At 37.8% G+C, this 18,803-nt stretch overlaps 1 protein-coding gene and 1 pseudogene across 2 annotated transcripts in view; both read left to right on the top strand.

Moving 5' to 3' along the window:
• Rc3h1 (ring finger and CCCH-type domains 1) overlaps positions 1 to 18,803 on the top strand; it is an 80,004-nt gene that overhangs the window by 28,635 nt on the left and 32,566 nt on the right. For both annotated transcript variants that reach the window (XM_090340398.1, XM_090340397.1), the window contains exons 3-8: positions 3,434 to 3,554; positions 4,778 to 5,017; positions 5,363 to 5,538; positions 10,219 to 10,419; positions 13,384 to 13,516; positions 15,214 to 15,332. In XM_090340398.1, the coding sequence (XP_090196524.1) occupies positions 3,434 to 3,554; positions 4,778 to 5,017; positions 5,363 to 5,538; positions 10,219 to 10,419; positions 13,384 to 13,516; positions 15,214 to 15,332 (990 nt within the window). The remainder of the gene's footprint in view (positions 1 to 3,433; positions 3,555 to 4,777; positions 5,018 to 5,362; positions 5,539 to 10,218; positions 10,420 to 13,383; positions 13,517 to 15,213; positions 15,333 to 18,803) is intronic.
• On the top strand, positions 12,516 to 13,230 carry LOC150057739 (NADH dehydrogenase [ubiquinone] 1 alpha subcomplex subunit 6 pseudogene; annotated as a pseudogene).

Genomic DNA, 18,803 nt, shown 5'->3' on the forward strand with positions numbered 1-18,803 from the left:
GTATTTGCTGAAAGGGAAATACAGTTGATTTTTTTTTATTTTCTTCCTGATCTTAAATTTTTTAATATTTTTTTATTTTTTATTTTTGTAATTTTTTGTGGGTCCTGGGGCTTTAACTAGGTCAGGGTGCACTGTCCCTGAGCTCTTCAGCTCAAGGCTACCGCCTTACCCTTGAGCCAAGCCCCACTTCCTGTTTTTTTAGGGGTTAATTGGAAATAAGAGTCTCAGGTCCTTTTGTGCCCCAGTTGGCTTTGAATCTTGATCTTCAGATCTCAGCCTCCTAAGTAACTAGGATTATAGGTGTGAGCCACTGTGCCCAGCTCTGATCTTAAATTTTTATTTAATAAACATATTCTGTTTTTATATTGAAAAAAGTATAGTGTTTTGGAAAGATTTTTTTTTTGTTTTTTGTCAGTCGGGGGCTTGGTTGGGCCTGGGTGCTGTCCCAGAACTCTTCTTCAGCTCAAGACTACCGCCCTACCTCTTGAGCCACAGTGCCACTTTCGATTCCCTAGAGGTTAATTGAAGATAAGAGTCTCACGGTCTTTAGTGCCTGGGTTGGCTTTGAACCATAATCCTCAGATTTCAGCCTCCTGAGTAGCTATGACTACAGATGTGAGCCACCACATAGGGCTTGGAAAGATTTTTAAATAGTCTCATTGGGATTAAACTTCTAAGAATGAAAATGTTGTGGCCTAACATATACTGTAATAAAATGGTACTTTTCCTGTATGGTCTTATCCCCCCCCCCAAAAAAAAAATCTATAATCTATAAAATGAGTGCTTGGGGATGGGAGTTTGGCCTAGTGGTAGAGTGCTTGCTTAGCCTGCACAAAGACCTGGGTTCGATTCCTCAGAACCACATTCATAGAAAAAGCCAAAAATGGTACTCTGGTTCAAGTGGTAGAGCTCTGGCCTTGAGAAAGCCCAAGAACAATGCTCAGGCCCTGAGCTCAAGCCCAGGACTGGCAAAAAATAAGGATTTGGTTTTACTCAAATGAGAAAAGCATATGAAGAACATTCTGCAATATATTGGTACTCTATAAATTGCCCAAGTCATAAAAACAAGGAAGGAGTCCTGGAAAAAGAAAATAATATATTAAATTTGTTATTAATGATAACAATATAAGACGTTGTTAATATTGAAAGCTAGTTGCAGGGTAATGGTAATTCCCTGTATTGTCTGCCATTTTCTGGAAATCTGAAATCAAATTTATCTCATGATGCATTTGTTAATCTAAATTAATTATTCTATATTGTAAGTATATTGAAAGATCACATTCTCCATAAATATATGAAATTAATATTTATCAGTTTAGAAATGAAATTAAATGACAATCACCGGGCTTTATGTTCTGTCCAGCATTTAAAAAGTTAATTAATTTTTGTAAAAAAAACCTAGTGGTAGCCTATTACTTTCTACTCAGTAGAATTATTACCAAAAGCAAAAAAAAGAAGCATATAATAGATATGAAAGGTAGTCTTTGAGATTTCCAAAAGTTTAAACATAGACGTTTCCATTCACAGGTGTATGTACCCCAAAAATATATATACATTAAAAACTGTACACAAATGTTCATAGAAGCATCTTTCACAGGAATGAAAAACTAGCCTTAATGTTTTCTCAGTTGAAAACTACATAAAGTATGATACAGTCACATATTGGCCTTTTTTTTTTGCCAGTCCTGGGCTTGAGCTCAGGGCCTGAGCACTGTCCTTGGACTTTCTCAAGGCTAGAGCTCTACCACTTGAGCCTCAGCACCACTTTCGGCTTTTTTTTTTTTCTATGTATGTGGTACCGAGGAATCGAACCCAGGTCTTCATGCATGCTAGGCAAGCACTTTAACCACTAGGCCAAACTCCCGGCCATGGCCATTTTTTTTAATAAAAATAAAATACTGATTTGTGCCACAACCTGACATTGAAAACATTATGCTAAACAAAAGAAGAAAATACCACCTATTTTATGATTTTATTATTTTGTTTATATGAGAAATAAATAATAGGCAAATAAGTAGAAGTCATTAAAATAGTTTTGGGAGGAAATGATGGTAATTTAAAGAGTTTGAGGTTTCTTTTTAGATAGGAAATGTTCTAAAATTGATTGTAGTAATAGTCATTCAATTGTAAATGTACTAAACATCATTGAATTATGTAATTTGTGTCAGTCCATAATACTGCATGTGAATTTTTTCCTCAGTTTGGGCGCAGAAAGTCAGCAAGCCCTTATCTTTAAAAATAAGCTATCGCAGGGCCGGGAGTTTGGCCTAGTGGTTAAAGTGCTTGCCTAGCATACACGAAGACCTGGGTTCGATTCCTCGATACCACATACATAGAAAAAAGCCGGAAGTGGTGCTGAGGCTCAAGTGGTAGAGCTCTAGCCTTGAGAAAGTCCAAGGACAGTGCTCAGGCCCTGAGCTCAAGCCCAGGCCTGGCAAAAAAAAAAAAAAAAAAAAAAAAAAAAAAGCTATAGCTGGGTACCAGTTGCTCGGCTCTGTGATCCTCACTACTGTGGAGGCTGAGATCTGAGGATTGCAGTTCAAAGCCAGCCTGGGGGCATGAAAAGTCCATGAGACTCTATCTCCAATTTACTGGCTCAGTATGCTATAGAGCACTAGCCTAGAGCTGAAGAGCTCAGGGACAGTGCCCAGGCCCAGAGTTTAAGCCCTATGACCAACAAAGAAAAACAAACAAACAACAACAACAACAAAAACTAGGCATGTGGTATATGCCTATAATCAAAGCTATGTAGCCAACCACATCTAGGATCTGAGGCAAAAATGAGAAATGGCTGTCCAAAAATTAATGAAAGTTGGCTTAGAGTGTGGCCTAGTTAGAGTACTTGCCTAACATGCACAAAACCCTGGGTTCCATTCCTTGGTACCACATACACAGAAAAACCTCGAAGTGGCACTGTGGCTCTAAGTGGTAGAGCACTACCACTGAAAAGCTCAGGGACAGCATCCTGGCCCAGAGTTCAAGCCCCATGACTGACAAAGAAAAAAAAAAGTAATAAAAGTTAAACAATTGCCTTACAAGAACAGGACACTAATGTCAAACCAAAGTATTGCCAAAACAAAAGTAATAAAAACAACGGAGTAGGGCCGGGAGTTTGGCCTAGTGGTTATAGTGCTTGCCTAGCATGCACGAAGACCCGGGTTCGATTCCTTGGTACCACATATATAGAAAAAGCCAGAAGTGGTGCTGAGGCTCAAGTGGTAGAGTTCTAGCCTTGAGAAAGTCCAAGGACAGTGCTCAGGCCCTGAGCTCAAGCCCAGGACTGGCGTGTATGTAGGAAAGGTATTTTGAAAGAATTTAATTTCTTAAGAATTTGATTTGATATAAGGACAAAAATTTGTCAGTGCATATACAGTACTAATTGAAGTATTTGGTTTATTCATGAATACTTAGAGGAACTTTTCTGTGGCCACAGGTCCCTGAGCAGCAGCCCATTACTTTGTGTAGTGGGGTTGAAGATACAAAGCATTATGAAGAAGCCAAGAAGTGTGTAGAAGAATTAGCATTGTACCTGAAACCGCTCAGCAGTGCTAGAGGTAAATCTGATTAATTAACTATGCTAAGTAAATATCTATTAACAATAATTCCATTGATCTGGGTGCCAGTGGCTCATGCCTTCTAGTTACTTGGCTGAGATCTGAGGATTGAGATTTGAAACCAGTCTGAGAAGAAAAACTGTTGAGACTCTGATCTGTAATTAACCTGCAAAAAAGCTAGCCTGAGCATTGTGCCAAATGGTAGAGTGCTAGCCATAAGTGTATAAGCCAAGCTAGAGCATGAGGCCCTGAGTTCAAACGTGATCCAGTACACACACACACACACACACACACACACACGTGTAATCCTGTCATTATAAAAAAAATGTAAGATGAAAGTAAGTACATACTAAAGAATAAGTACTTGAGGGAGGGAGGGTAGTGCTAAGGCATTATATGTGTAAGTGCGAGGCAAGCACTTTACCACTCAGCTGTACCCCCTATGTATTAAATGCTAATGACATTTATTTGTTGTGACCCAAACCTACTTCATCCTAAGTATATTACAAACCACATAAGATAATGTAGTAAATTGGGAACAATGAATGACTGTAGAGTAAGTGTAAGTACATTAGTGAAAAAGGTCTTTGGCATCCACTCAGAATAGTCTATCTTCTCTAGCTTTATGTAGGAGATATAATACAAAATCAAATTACCATTACCTCCCAGAAAGGGTTTGTGATGTAACTATAAAAAGAAGATAAACCACTAGCAAAGATGTGTTGAACTGTTTTGATTCAAGTCTTAACCATTAATATTTTCTGCCCTTGTTTTCTTTTCTTATGTAATTAAAATTAATAATGTAATCAGGTGTTCTGCTTCATACCTATAATCCCAGGTGCTTAGGAGACAGAGGCAAGAGGACTCTGTGTTTGAGGCCAGCCTGGGCAAAATTAGAAAGACCACAAAAAACAACTGAGGGGCATAGCTTAAGTGGTAGAGCATTTAACTTATATGTGAAAGACTAGATTTGATTCCCAATGCCACAAAAAAGTTATTTTGCATGTTATAATGGATAGTAAATTTATATGAGATAATACTTACATATTAACTGTTATATAATTTTTTAAATGTTCACTAAATTTTACTCTTGAAGTTTTGTTGTTTATTTTAAGTGATATACACGTGACGTACACACATGATCTAGGAGTCAGCCAACATTAATTAGAGATTGTGTAATTGTACTATAATCCCAGAAATAACTTCTTTATTTTCTTCTAAAGGAGTGGGTCTAAATAGCACTACTCAGAGTGTTCTGAGTCGCCCAATGCAGAGGAAGCTTGTGACACTGGTCCACTGTCAACTAGTGGAAGAAGAAGGCAGGATTCGTGCCATGAGAGCTGCTCGATCTTTAGGGGAAAGAACAGTTACAGAGCTCATTCTCCAGCATCAAAATCCTCAACAACTCTCTTCTAACCTTTGGGCAGCAGTCAGGGCTAGGGGCTGCCAGTTCCTTGGACCAGGTATATGATTAAAATTTGGGATTTATTCTAGTAGTTCTAAAAGTATAGTGTAAAAACTGTTAAGTGATGTACAAACAACTGACTCCTTGGGATGCTCTGTTATTATCAAGTAACATCCCACTTGACAGTCCTAGCTTGAGAAATTATGTGTATGTTTGGTTTACAGGGAACTTAATGCCGAAAGTTTATTCATTTGGAGAAATGTTCTACATATTTAAAGTGTAGTTGTAAAACTCATTTTTTGTTTTGTCCATTAATTAGTATTTCAGAAACATATATTATTCTTTCTATAAATGAATTCATCTCTACATGTGGTGAATTTTGATCCCATCCTATTTTTCCTAGCAATGCAGGAAGAAGCACTTAAGCTGGTTCTATTGGCCTTGGAAGATGGTTCTGCTTTGTCACGAAAAGTATTGGTTCTTTTTGTGGTGCAAAGGTTGGAGCCACGGTTTCCTCAAGCTTCTAAAACAAGCATCGGGCATGTTGTTCAACTCCTTTATAGAGCCTCCTGCTTCAAGGTATAAACTTAAATTTATCTCTCAGCTTGAAAAGAAACAGGGTCTTTTCCCAAAATCTGAGCTATTTCTTTTTTCCCATTGGATTTGGGTTTATGTTTTTCCGTGTTTTTGTTTTTGTTTTTTTCATATATGTTTTATTATAATTAATAGAAGGATTATATTATGTTCACCAGATAGAGTGCATTACTTCACATACATTGATACCCTCTCTCTTGTCTTGGTCCACGTTTTCCTCCCCAATCCCTGCCCATCTTCTTATTTTCCTCCCTACCCTATCCGACGGAAAATAACCAAATACGCATATATACAGTATATCAGATAACCAGCATATGTACAATATATCAGATAACCAGGTAGGATACTGTAACAATATGAGATAAACAAGGGATAGCAAAAGAGATGAGAGATAACATAGTGCATTAAAGACAACAATCACTCATTATATGGTTTTTGTTTCTATATCCTGGAGATCCTTTCATTTAGCATCATTCTATATGGCCTTAAGTATCTAGGTTTTGTTCTATTGTAAATCTCTGCTAGGAGAGCCCAAGGTTTCTACTGATTATGACAAATGAGGGAAACCATTGAACCTGTGTTCCTTTGAGTCTGGCTTACTTCACTTAATATGATTTTTTTCTAAGTCTTTCCATTTCCTTACAAATGGGGCAATGTCATTCTTTCTAACAGCAGCATAGAATTCCATTGTGTATAAATAAATACCACATCTGTTGATCTACTCATCAACTGAGGGACATTTGGGTTGGTTCCATATCTTTGCTATGGTAAATAGAGCTGCAATGAACATCATTGTGCTAGTGTCTTTAGTATATCCTTGTTTCTGGATGATTGGGTAAATGCCAAGTAGTGGAATTGCTGGGTCATAGGGGAGTTCTATGTTTAGTCTTTTGAGGAACTGCAATGCTAGTAGCTTTCTATATTGGTTGAACGAGTTTGCACTCCCACCAACAGTGAAGTAGTGATCCCTCCTGGCCACATCCCCTCCAGCATCTGTTGTTATTAGATTTCTTGATCATGGCCATTCTAACTGGAGTGAGGTGGAATCTTAGGGTTGTTTTGATTTGCATCTCTTTTATGGCCAGATATGTTGAGCTTTTCTTCATGTGTCTATAGGCCATTCTTATTTCTTCTTCAGAGAAGACTCTCTTTAAGTCTTTGGCCCATCTTTTAATGGGATGGTTGTTTGTTTGGAGATTAGTTTGGGAGTGATTCAATTTTTTGAGCTGTCAATATATTTTAGATATGAGGCCTTTGTCTGTTGTATAGTTAGTGAAGACCTCCCACTCTATAGGCTTTCTAGTTAATTTGCTAGCTATGTCCTTTGCCATACAGAAGCTCGGCAGTTTAATGCAGTCCCACTTATCCAGACTTCCTCTGATTTATTGTGTTTCTTGGTCCTTATTAAGAAAGTTTTGACCTGTACCCCGGAGACCTAGTGTATCTCCTATTCTTTCTTGTAAAATTTCCAGTGTATCTACTTTTACCTCCATGTCTTTGATCCATTTGGAGTTAATCCTGGTGCAGGGTGACAAAGAAGGATCCAACTTTAGTTTTCTGCAGGTGCTTAACCAGTTCTGCGAGCACCGTTTGTTGAAGAGGCTGTCTTTCTTCAATTCTATTTTTTTGGTTCCCTTATCAAAGATTAGGTGGCCATAGGTCTGTGGGTTAATATCTGGGTCCTCAGTTCTATTCCATTGGTCTTCAGGCCTGTTCTTGTGCCAGTACCAAGCTGTTTTGGTCACTATAGCTCTGTAATAGAGTCTAAAGTTTGGTATTGAAATTCTGCTAAGAATTGTTTTTGCTATACAGGGTATTTTATTATTCCATATGAAATTTTGGATCACCACTTCTATTTCTTTAAAGAATGACATTGGGATATTGATGGGTATTGCACTGAATTTGTAGATGGCCCTTGGCAAGATTGCCATTTTCACGATGTTAATTCTTCCAATCCAGGAGCATGAGAGGTTTTTCCATTTCCTCAGTTCTGCTTTAATTTCCTTTTTTAGGGTTTTGAAGTTTTCATCCAAAGGTCCTTTACATTTTTAGTTGAGTCAGTTCCTAGGTACTTTCTTTTCTTTGAGGCTATTGCAAAAGGAGTTGCTTTCCTGATTGTTGCCTTGTTCCTCTCATTGTTGGCATAGAGGAGGACTGTTGATTTTTAAGGGTTAATTTTATACCCTGCTACCTTGCCAAAGTTTTGAATCAGCTCAAACAGCTTGGGAGTGGAGTCTATAAGGTTCTTTTTTTTTTAAGAATTTCTTAAGATATGATTTTACATCATATTTCAAATGACATGTTTAACAAACATGTTCAAGAAGGGAATCTCTATATACAATCTCTATAGGGTTCTTTAAATACAGAATCATGTCATCTGCAAAGAGGGAAAGTTTCACTTCCTCTTTCCCTATTTGGATCTCCTTTATGCTTGCTTCTTTCCTTATTGCTCTGGCTAGGAATTCTAATACTGTGTTAAAGAGGAGTGCAGAGAGTGGGCATCCTTGTCTTGTTCCTGATTTTAGAGGGAATGGCTTTAGCTTTTCGCCATTAAGTATAATGCTAGCTGTGGGTTTGTCATACAGAGCCTTTATTATACTGAGGAATGTCCGATGGATTCCTAGTTTCTCCAGAGCTTTTAGCATGAAGGGGTGTTGGATCTTGTCAAATGCCTTTTCTGCATCTATTGAGACAATCATGTGATTCTTGTCCTTGCTCCTGTTAATGTGTTGAATTATATTAATTGATTTGTGTATGTTGAACCAGCTTTGCATCTCTGTGATGAATTCTGTTTGATCAGTGTATAATTTTTTTGGTGAGTTGCTAAAGACAGTTGGCCAGTACTTTGTTGAGAAGTTTTGCATCAGTATTCATCAAAGAAATGGGTCTATAGTTTTCTTTCTTTGATGAATCTCTATCTGGTTTTTGGGATGAGGGTTATAGTGGCTTTGTAGAATGAGTTTGGCAAAGAGCCTTCATTTTCAATTTCGTTGAAGTGCTTGAGGAGGATTGGTGCTTTGAAGACCTTATAGAATTCAGCTATGAATCCATCTGGCCCTGGGCTTTTCTTAGATGGAAGGTCTCTTATTGCCATTTCTATTTCAGTGCTTGAAATAGGTCTGTTTAGTTGGAGTGGGTCTTCTTGGTTCAGTGTGGGTATGTTAATATTGGCTAAAAATTCATCCATTTCTTCTAGATTCTCTAATTTGTTGGCATACAAGTTTGAAAAGTATTCCCTCATGATGTTCTGGATCTTGGTAATTTCTATTGTGATATTAACATTCAAATCTGTGATTTTATTTGGGTGTGCTCCCTTCTTTTTTTGGTAAGATTTGCTAAGGGTCTGTCAATTTTGTTAATTTTTTCTAAGAAACAACTCCTTGTTTTGTTGATTCTTTTTATAGTTTTTCTTTTTAAGCTTCAGTTGTACAAAGGGGTTTAAAATTCAACACATCAGTTTCTGAGTACAGTTCTTGATCAATGTTACCAGTTTTTCTTTAAAGGAAATCTGTGAGAATCTTTCATCCAATTTACCACCAAAAAGCTGGTTAATTGGAGATGATCTCGTTGACTTTTCTGCCTGGTCTGGCTTTGAACTGTGATCTTCTGATCTTAGCCTCCTGAGTAGCTAGAATTACAGGCATGGGCCACCAGCACCCAACCACTGAAGTCTATTTGTATTACTTAAAGATGATATCATTATTATAATCCAACATCTCAAACTCTCCATTTCCTGGTGATGACTTACATTCACAAAATGCCATGGAGAAATTAAGTACAAAATTAATTTTTTTAATTTTTAAATTTTTATTTTTTGGCTAATCCTGGGACTTGAACTCAGGGTCTCGGCACTGTCTTTGAGCTTTCTCAAGGCAAATAGTGTTCCACCACTTGAAACACAGCACCATTTCTGGCTTTTTCTGTGTATGTGGTACAAGGAATCCAACCCAGGGCTTCATGCATGCTAGGCAAGCATTTACCACTAGGCCATGCTCCTGGCCCCTATCCTCACATTTATGACAGGAAGATTAGATAATCATCTGTAGAACCATATCCACATCTGGAGTTTTCCAGTGATAAATACATCTAGTTAGATGCCAATCTAGCCCTGAAGTCATGATCCACAAGGGGGACGGGGAAAGAGAAAAGAAGCAGCTTCTTATAGTACATTATTATAGTACATTAAGAACAATGTTACAAAGATAAGGCTCTGGTTTCCCTATCCTGGAGTTCATTTTGCTTAGCCTCAACCTGTATAGCCATTATGTACTTAGCCTTTAAGGTATTGTGATTCTCTGCTAGGAGAATCCTGGATGTATACTTATTGTTACAAATAAAGGAAACCATGGAGCCTATGTTTCTTTGGATCTGGCTTACTTCATTTAATATGATTTTTTCCAAGTCTTTCCATTTCCTTACAAATGGGACAATGTCATTCTTTCAATGTGAGATACATAATGGAATTGTATGCTGCTATCAGAAAGAATAACTTGCTCAGGTTTTGACATCTATAATGGGAGATGATTTTTAGTCATTGTGGTATACTCAGTTTTACTCTTGTTATTTTTACTAACAATACAATTATTACATTAAAAATTATGTTTATATAAACAAATACAAATTTGGGAAATTTTCCTCATTATGAGATTATTTATGTCTTACTAGGTCACTAAGCGTGATGAAGACTCTTCTTTGATGCAACTGAAAGAAGAATTTAGAACATACGAAGCTCTGAGGCGAGAACATGACTCTCAGATAGTGCAGATTGCAATGGAAGCAGGTTTAAGAATTGCACCGGATCAATGGTCCTCTTTGTTGTATGGAGACCAATCTCACAAATCTCATATGCAGTCCATTATTGACAAGGTAGAGCTCCTTTTGTTCCTTAGCTTCTTAGCCTAATTATGGAGTTTGGATTATTTGTGATTTGGTAATTTATCTATTTAACAAATGAATATTAAATGAATATTGAATGTCAAGCTTTTATAAATTGGATTTACTGTGGCTGTCATATTATAACTGCTCATATAACCACATGATTAGTGTTATAATGCTGTATGTAGTTCTTTTCTCCTTTCTATTTTATCATTGCCCTTTGTTATTCTGGATTTGTGTGTCTGTGTGGCTTTTTGTGTGTGTATGTGTACCTGCATGCATATGTGCATGCTAGTGCCTGGGACTGGAACTCGGGCCTGGGTTGGTGCTGTCCCTGAGCTTTTTTTTTTTTTTTTTTTTTGCCTGGGGGGGGGTGGTGGAGGGGAGAGGGCCTCAGGGCTTATGCACTTGGGTTTTCTCAAGACTAGAGCTCTACCTCTTGAGCCACAGCACCACTTCTGGCTTTTATCTATGTGTGTGGTACCAAGGAATCGAACCTTGGTCTTCGTGCATGCCAGGCAAGCATTCTCACCACTAGGCCAAACTCTCAGCCTGTCTTTGAACTTTTTTGCTCAAGGCTGGCTCTCTTATCACATGAACCACACCTCTACTTCCAGCTTTTGGTGGTTAATTGGAGTCGAGTACGAAAATTAGTAAAGTCGGGATAGCCCTTTCATTTAACTTACCAAACATTTAACTTATTAAAAATGACCATGAAATATTATTTATTAGAGCTCAGTGGTAGATATATTATACAGTTTTGTGCAAAATATTTTATAGAAAAACTGATTAGCAATATAAAAATGCTTCTGTTATACTGTTAAAGAAGCCAAACCCCTAAGTATATAGTTGACTATGAGTTTACTTTTTAAATTTTAATAGCTATGTTAAAAATCTTAAGAACATTGAAAATTAAATGCATGCCAGGATTCTGATATTTTATATTTTGATGTTTCAAAAATAATATATATGCTGGGCACTTGTAGTTCACTCTTGTAGTCCTACCTACTCAGAAGACTGTGATCTGAAGATTGCAGTTTGAAGCCAGCTAGGACAGGAAAAGTCCGAGACACTCTTATCTCCAGTTAACAACCAGAAAATCAGAAGCGGAGCTGAGAGTGGTAGAATGCTAGCCTTGAGGCAAAATGCTCGGGGATAGCACCCAGGTCCTGAGTTCAAGCCCTATGACTGACAAAATGATGATAATAATATGTGTTTTTCTAAAAAGTGCCTTTTATAAAATGGAGTTTGTCATGTGTGTGCAAAACTGCAAAATTTGCTAAATGTTTCAAGTTAGGCACTGGTGGCTCATGCCTGTAATCTGAGCTACTCATGAGTCTGAGATCTGATGATTGTGTCTGGAAGCCAACCCAGACAAATTCTTGAGACTCATATCTATTAACCTGCAAGAAGGTGGAACTGGAGGCATAACTCAAATAGTAGAGTACCAGCCATGAGTAAAAAAGTTGAGCAAGTATACAAAGCTCTAAAGTTAAGCCCCAGTAATCGCACACACACACACACACACACACACACACACACACACACACACGTTACACTAAAAATAAGGACGCTTAGCTTCCACACTGAAGATGTGGCTCAGCCATATATTACCAACCTAGCAAGCATGAGATCCTGAGTTCATGCCCCACTACTTCTAATGTAAAAAGAACTCTAGTTTCATTACTGTTAAGAAATTAGTTTTATGCTATCAGATGAAGTTAATGTGAGAATGTATCTCATTAAGTCTTGAACAAAAATACATAACTTGTTAACTTTCAAGAGTCCCAAACACAGTGTTGGGCTTAAACTCAGGGCCTGGTCACTGCATTGAGCTTCTTTGCTCTACTACTTAAGCCACTGCTACACTTCTGGCTTTTTGGTGGTTAGTTGGAGTCTTGTGGACTTTACTGCCTAAGCTGGCTGTAAACTACCATCTTTAGAACTCAATTTCCTGACTAAGTAGGATTACAAGTATGAGCCAGCCATACTGATTGAACAGAATATTGTATATGATGTGCTAAGCTATGGAGAGAGAAGTTTAGTTAATATAATAGATCATTCAGAGAGAGTCGTTTTTTAGCAAGATGGTGGCGAGTGGCCTTCAGTAGGCCGCTGCTGTGGCTGTCAGCCCCTCCGTGAAGCTTGTCTTCAGTTGAGACTTGAAGAGGCCAAACGGAGGGTGCAAGATCTGAACCACACCTGGTACCAGGAGGTGCCAGACACCATGCACTTATTCCAGCTAGACATCAGTGTGAAACGGTCGGAATAAAGTCCGAGAGATGCTTATGAATAATGCCCATGTCACAGACCCCTGAGTGGTCGATCTCCTGGTCATTAAGGGCAAGATGGAACTGGAGGAAACAAAGTGTGGAAACAACGGACACATATTATGCAGTTCTTCCAGGAAACAGAAGCACCCCAGCCAAAGGATTTCCTGTTCAAGTTCTATGTTGGCCACGACCTGTGACATCACTCAGTGGAAAGATGCATATGGATATTTAATTGTTTTAGAGTACAAATAAACTCGAGGCCGGGAGTTTGGCCTAGTGGTAGAGTGCTTGCCTAGCATGCATGAAGAGCTGGGTTTGATTCCCTGGTACCACATACATAGAAAAAAGCCAGAAGTGGTGCTGAGGATCAAGTGGTAGAGCTCTAGCCTTGAGAAAGCCCAAGGACAGTGCTCAGGCCCTGAGTATAAGCCCCAGTACTGGCAAAAAAGAAAGAAAGAAAAGTAGAATACAAATAAACTCATTTGATTGTCAGAAAAGAAAAGATAATAGATAATTCAGTCTGGCAGTACATAGGATGTATTTAAATTTATTAACTTATAAAAATAATCATGAAATTGTAAGTAAAATTTATTTTCATAGGATATATTTAAATTTATTAACTTATAAAAATAATCATGAAATTGTAAGTAAAATTTATTTTCATCTTTTTTTTTTTTTTAAGTTGCAGACCCCAGCCTCTTTTGCACAGAGTGTTCAGGAACTAACAATTGCTCTCCAGCGAACTGGAGATCCAGCAAACTTGAACCGACTAAGACCCCATTTGGAGCTATTGGCAAACATTGACCCTAGTCCAGGTAAACCCAAGGAAATTAGTGAAGTAGCTTGTAAGTGTCCTAAGTGCTGCTAGTGATGCTTTTCTTACATTAGTAATGATGTTTTTATTACATTCCTCTAGAATTTCCCAGAAGTTTTGTATAGAATTTTAGTTTTTGCACCAAATCTTATCCCTTTATATCTCATTAACTTACTTGAAATAGTATTTAATACTTTCATAATATTGTGATACTTATCTTTCTTGGAAAATAGATTCTCTGGCTTCTTTGTTTCTTCTTCACCAAACTGTGCTGTTTTATCTTTTCTGCCTCTTTTTCAAAACCCTCAAAGTAGATTTTTCTCATTTTCTATATCCTTAGGTGGATTTCATTGAGCTTATTTTTGCTTTCTTCATGATACTTTACTTGTCAATATTTTCCTGGCCTCTTTGACCTGAAAATATTTTCTAAGTATACTCTACTTTGTCATTTGCATTATTTATTGTCTAGATCTCCTAAAACATAATGGTGATTTTTGTTTTGATCACTATTGCATCTCCAGAAGCTATAAAAATAGAGTGGTTCAAGTCTGTTACACTAGCTTCCTAGGAAGTGGAGATTAGAGAATAATGGTTCTCTAGCCAGATATAAACTCCATTTCATTCAGTGACTGGTCCCTATGAACTTAGGTTTATACAGTGTTAGTCTGTGTGGTGTTTTATTTTATTTGTTAAATGCCAATACTTAAAAACTTAAATTTTAACAAAGGTTATGGCTCAGTAGTATAGCACCAAATCTTGGATTTAGTTTCTAGCATCACAAAAGAAAGAAGAAAAATTAGTAAATTTTACTTAAGAATCTCAGATTGCAAACTTTTGCTGGTGTCTCAAGCCTGTAGTCCTACCTGCTCTGGAGGCTGAGGTTTGAGGATCACAGTTGGAAGCCAGCCTAGAAAGGAAAATCTGTTGTCTCCCATTAATCACACACCTGTAATCGTAGCAACTCAGGAGGTTGAGATCTGAGGATCAAGGTTCAAAGCCAGCCTGGGCACAAATGGACCTGAGACTCTTATCTCTACTTAACCTCTAGAAAAGGGGAAGTGGAGCTTGACTTAAGGGTAGGGCGGTAGGTAAGCTTGAGGTGAAGAGCTCAGGGACAATGCCCAGGCCAAGTTTCAAGCCCCACAACCCACCCCCACCCCCACCCCCAAAAAAGAAGAAGTAGTAGTGCTATAGGTGTCAAGTGGTAGAGGCCTAGCCTTGAGCAAAAGGAGCTTAGGGTCAATGCCCAGGCCCAGAGTTCAAAACCCCAGACTGGCCAAAGATTTCAGATGAACCTGGGTAACAGTGAGATACAAAACAGGCCAGTCTTGCATCTTTACATAAAAAACTAAAGCTGAGTAATAACAAAACTCCCTTAGATAAGAGGCCTGCTCTTGAGTTCTGCTTAGTCCTTAATTATTCTTTTGTCTCTTCAGTACTACTGGTCTAATGACAGTTGCCATTGTTGTCTGGCTTACATAGTTCCTTTTCTTTCTGGTATTTTTGTTTGAAACCCAAGCTTTCAAATGATTTATCTGTTCCTTTAAAATGGTAGGTATATAAGTTGTTGTCTGAAAAGTTATATAATTCTTTGATTTTTCATTAGAATAATGTCACTCATTTATTAGTATAATATTTGACAAAAATACTGAATACCATCATAATTAAGCAATTTTAAAAAATTAATTTATTGTATAGATGCTCCTCCCCCTACCTGGGAACAGCTGGAGAATGGACTGGTTGCTGTGCGTACAGTGGTACATGGACTGGTTGATTACATCCAGAATCACAGTAAAAAAGGAGCAGATCAACAGCAGGTAAGACAGGCTAGTTCAAAATTTACAGGTAAGCCACTGTCAGTACACTTTGAAACTACACTTAAGCCAATATAAAACCCAAAGAGATGACATGGATATATAAAAATTCTCACTGCAGAAGCTATAAGCTATAAATTATAATGATCCAGTGTCCTGGATTTGCTTAGTAATTTTTCTGATAACATAAAAATTAAGGTTCTAGAGTCACTTCCATATAGAAACATTTGGAAGGAAAAAATTCTTTGACAACTTAATTTCATTTAAATTTCAGTATGATTTCAATTTGGCAGTATATGTCACTTTTTACTAATTGTGCTGTTATTTTCACTATCGTTCTCATATGTATAGATTCTATAATGTCTATCCTGGTGGTCTTTTCTTTTTTTTCCATATATTTTTTATTGTAATTGATAGAAGGGTTACATTATATTCACCAGGTAGAAGGTGCCTTACTTCACATATACTGATACTCTTTCTCATGTCAAATAACCAAATATGCATGTATACAATATATCAGATAACCAGGTGAAATACTAGTGGTCTTTTCTATGGGACTGGTGTTTGAACTCAGTACCTTGTACTTGCTAGACATGTGATCTACCATATGCCCCAGCTATTTTTCCTATAGTTTTTTCAGATAGGGTCTCACACTTTTTGCACTGTGATTCTTCTATCTATGCTTTTTATGTAACTGGGAATACGGACATGAAAATTCCAGGCTTGTTGAGATGCAGTCTTAATAACTTTTTTTCTGCTGGGTACCTGTGGCTCACACTTGTAATCCTAGCTACTCAGCAGTTCAAAGCCAGCCCCGCAGGAAGGTCCTTGAGACTCTTATTTCCAGTTAATCACCAGAAAACCTGTGGCTCAATGTGGTAGAGCCCAGAGTTCAAGCCCCACGACCAAAAAAAAAAAAACCAATAAAACAAAACAAAAAATCTGGGGCCGGGAGTTTAGCCTAGTGGTAGAGTGCTTGCCTAGCATGCACAAAGACCCGGGTTTGATTCCTCGGTACCACATACATAGAAAAAAGCCAGAAATGGTGCTGAGGCTCAAGTGGTAGAGCTCTAACCTTGAGAAAGTCCAAGGACAGTGCTCAGGCCCTGAGCTCAAGCCCAGGACTGGCAAAAAAAAAAAAAAAAAAAAAAAAATCTGTTTTCTGAATCTTAAGCAGACCTCCAGATCTCTTCCTCCTTAATGTGGTTATGCTATGGTTATAGGTATACACCAACATGACCTTTTCTCAAATGTTTTTAAATGAGCTATGTGGCAATAAAATAAAATTATCTTATTCCTGATAATTTTGTCTTCAGGATTTATTTTAGATTCGTAAGAGTTTACATTTTATAATGCTAATTCTATAAACTTAAAACTTATTATTTTGGGGTTGGGTATTTAGTTCAGTAGAAGAACACTTGAGTGGCAAGACCCCAAGTTCGGTTCTCAGCTCTGGAAAAACAAACAACCCCCTCCCCCCCCAAAAAAACTCATTATTTTACTTGGATTTGGTAAATATTTACATTTGATTTTTTTTGTGTGTGTGTGCTAGTCCCCAGGCTTGAACTCAGGGCCTGAGCACTGTCCTTGGTCTTTCTCAAGGCTAGATTTCTACCACTTGAACCACAGCACCACTTCTGGCCTTTTTATGTATATGATACTAAGGAATAGAACCCAGGTCTTTGTGCATGCTGGGCAAGCACTCTACCACTAGGCCAAACTCCTGGCCCACATTTGATAATTTACCATGCCATCTTTTCTTTGGGAAGTCAAGTAATATAAAATGCCTGCCTAATAAATAGAATAATTTGAATGTAATTTTTCCTAATCAGTCTAAGCACTCACTGGAGCTTTATTTTATCATTAATAAGGAAAACTTGAAAGTTTTCATGGCATCATGGAAAATATAAAAATGAGACATCTTCAAGATCTTCTATAAAGTAAAAAAATAACACTGAATTTGGTTAAGTTTAGTGTTTTATTAACTTCCAAAAACATCTTCCCACCTTATCCTTGAGTTTTAAATATTAAATAATGAGTTTAGTTTGTACCTTTGGAGACTTTTAGGTCCTAGGTAAATTTGTGTGGTTGTGCTAGTACCAAAACTTACGGCTTTGCACTCTTATTCAGCTTGCTTGATTAATTGCTGGCACTCTACCATTTGAGCAATGCCTTCAGACTTGTGTTTTACTGGTTAATTGTAAATGAAGTATCAAAAACTTCTCTGCCTGGGCTGCTAGGTCTCTTCCTCCTGATTAACTAGGACTAGAAGCATGAATCACCAGCACCCAACATCTGAGTAAATTCTGTGTGTGCATGCATGCATCTGTGCACCACAGGCATATGTACTGCGTCTTCAAGGCTTGGGTACTGTGTCTTAGTTTCTTTGCTTAAGACTAGCACTGTTACTTAAGCCACAGCTCCACATATGGGTTTCTCTGGGGAAAGTATGGGGGTGAAAATGGCTATTTTAATTGGAAGAGAAGAGTCTCACGTTTCTTCCCCCCCCCCCCCCCCCCCCCGAGTCTCACACTTCTTATCTTGCCCTGTGGCTTCACATTTCAGTCCTCAGATCTTAGTCTTCTGAGGAGCTAGAATTATGTGAACTACTGACACCTAGCTCCTTAGTAAATTCTTATGTATAGTAGATATAGGGAACCTTTTTTCAGCCAAGAAACATTTGAATAGTATAACATTATTCATAGGCCATACAAAATTACCATTATAGGCAAAGGCTTCAGGAAGTAATAAAAAAGCACTTGAGAAGCATTCATGTCTGTCATGTCAGTAAATGATTTTGCTGACCTTGTATGACCTGTGGGCTAGTTGTTCCCCACCCCTATCAAGTTATAGGGCCTTGTCATTAGACATTAGAAGAGTTTATATATGTGGAAGTATTTTAACTCCAGTGTTTTTGCCATGATTAAGCTTGGAAAGATCATAAAGATTTTCTGAGATTTATTCAAGAATTTATATAACTACAACTATGAAATTAAATATCAATTTACCTTTCTAAAAAAAAATCCAGACTTTTTTTTTCTTTGTCAGTCACAGAGCTTAATCTATGGGCCTAGGGCCTGTACCCAAGCTCTTCAGCTCAAAGGTAACACTCCACAACTTGAGCCACAGCACCACTTCGGTTTTCTGGTAGTTAATTGGAGATAAGTCTCATGGACTTTCATGCCCTGGCTGGCCTTGAACCAGATCTCAGCTTCCTGAGTAGCTAGGATTCCAGGTGTGAGCCACTGGCACAAGACTTCCAGACTATTTTCTAAGGACTACTTTTTAATTGATTAATTTTTATTTTTAGTTTTTTTAACATGCTCAGAACCATCCTTCTAGGATCTGGCTCTATATCCCCCCTACCCCCCTCTCTATCTCCCTTTCTCTATCTCTGCCAGTCCTGGGACTTAAATTCAGGGCCTGGGCACTGTTCTTGGACTTTCTCAAGGCTAGAGCTCTACCACTTGAACC

Source organism: Megascapheus bottae, chromosome 10, assembly GCF_031878675.1.
Source record: "Megascapheus bottae isolate mThoBot1 chromosome 10, mThoBot2.hap1, whole genome shotgun sequence".
Taxonomy (NCBI): domain Eukaryota; kingdom Metazoa; phylum Chordata; class Mammalia; order Rodentia; family Geomyidae; genus Megascapheus; species Megascapheus bottae.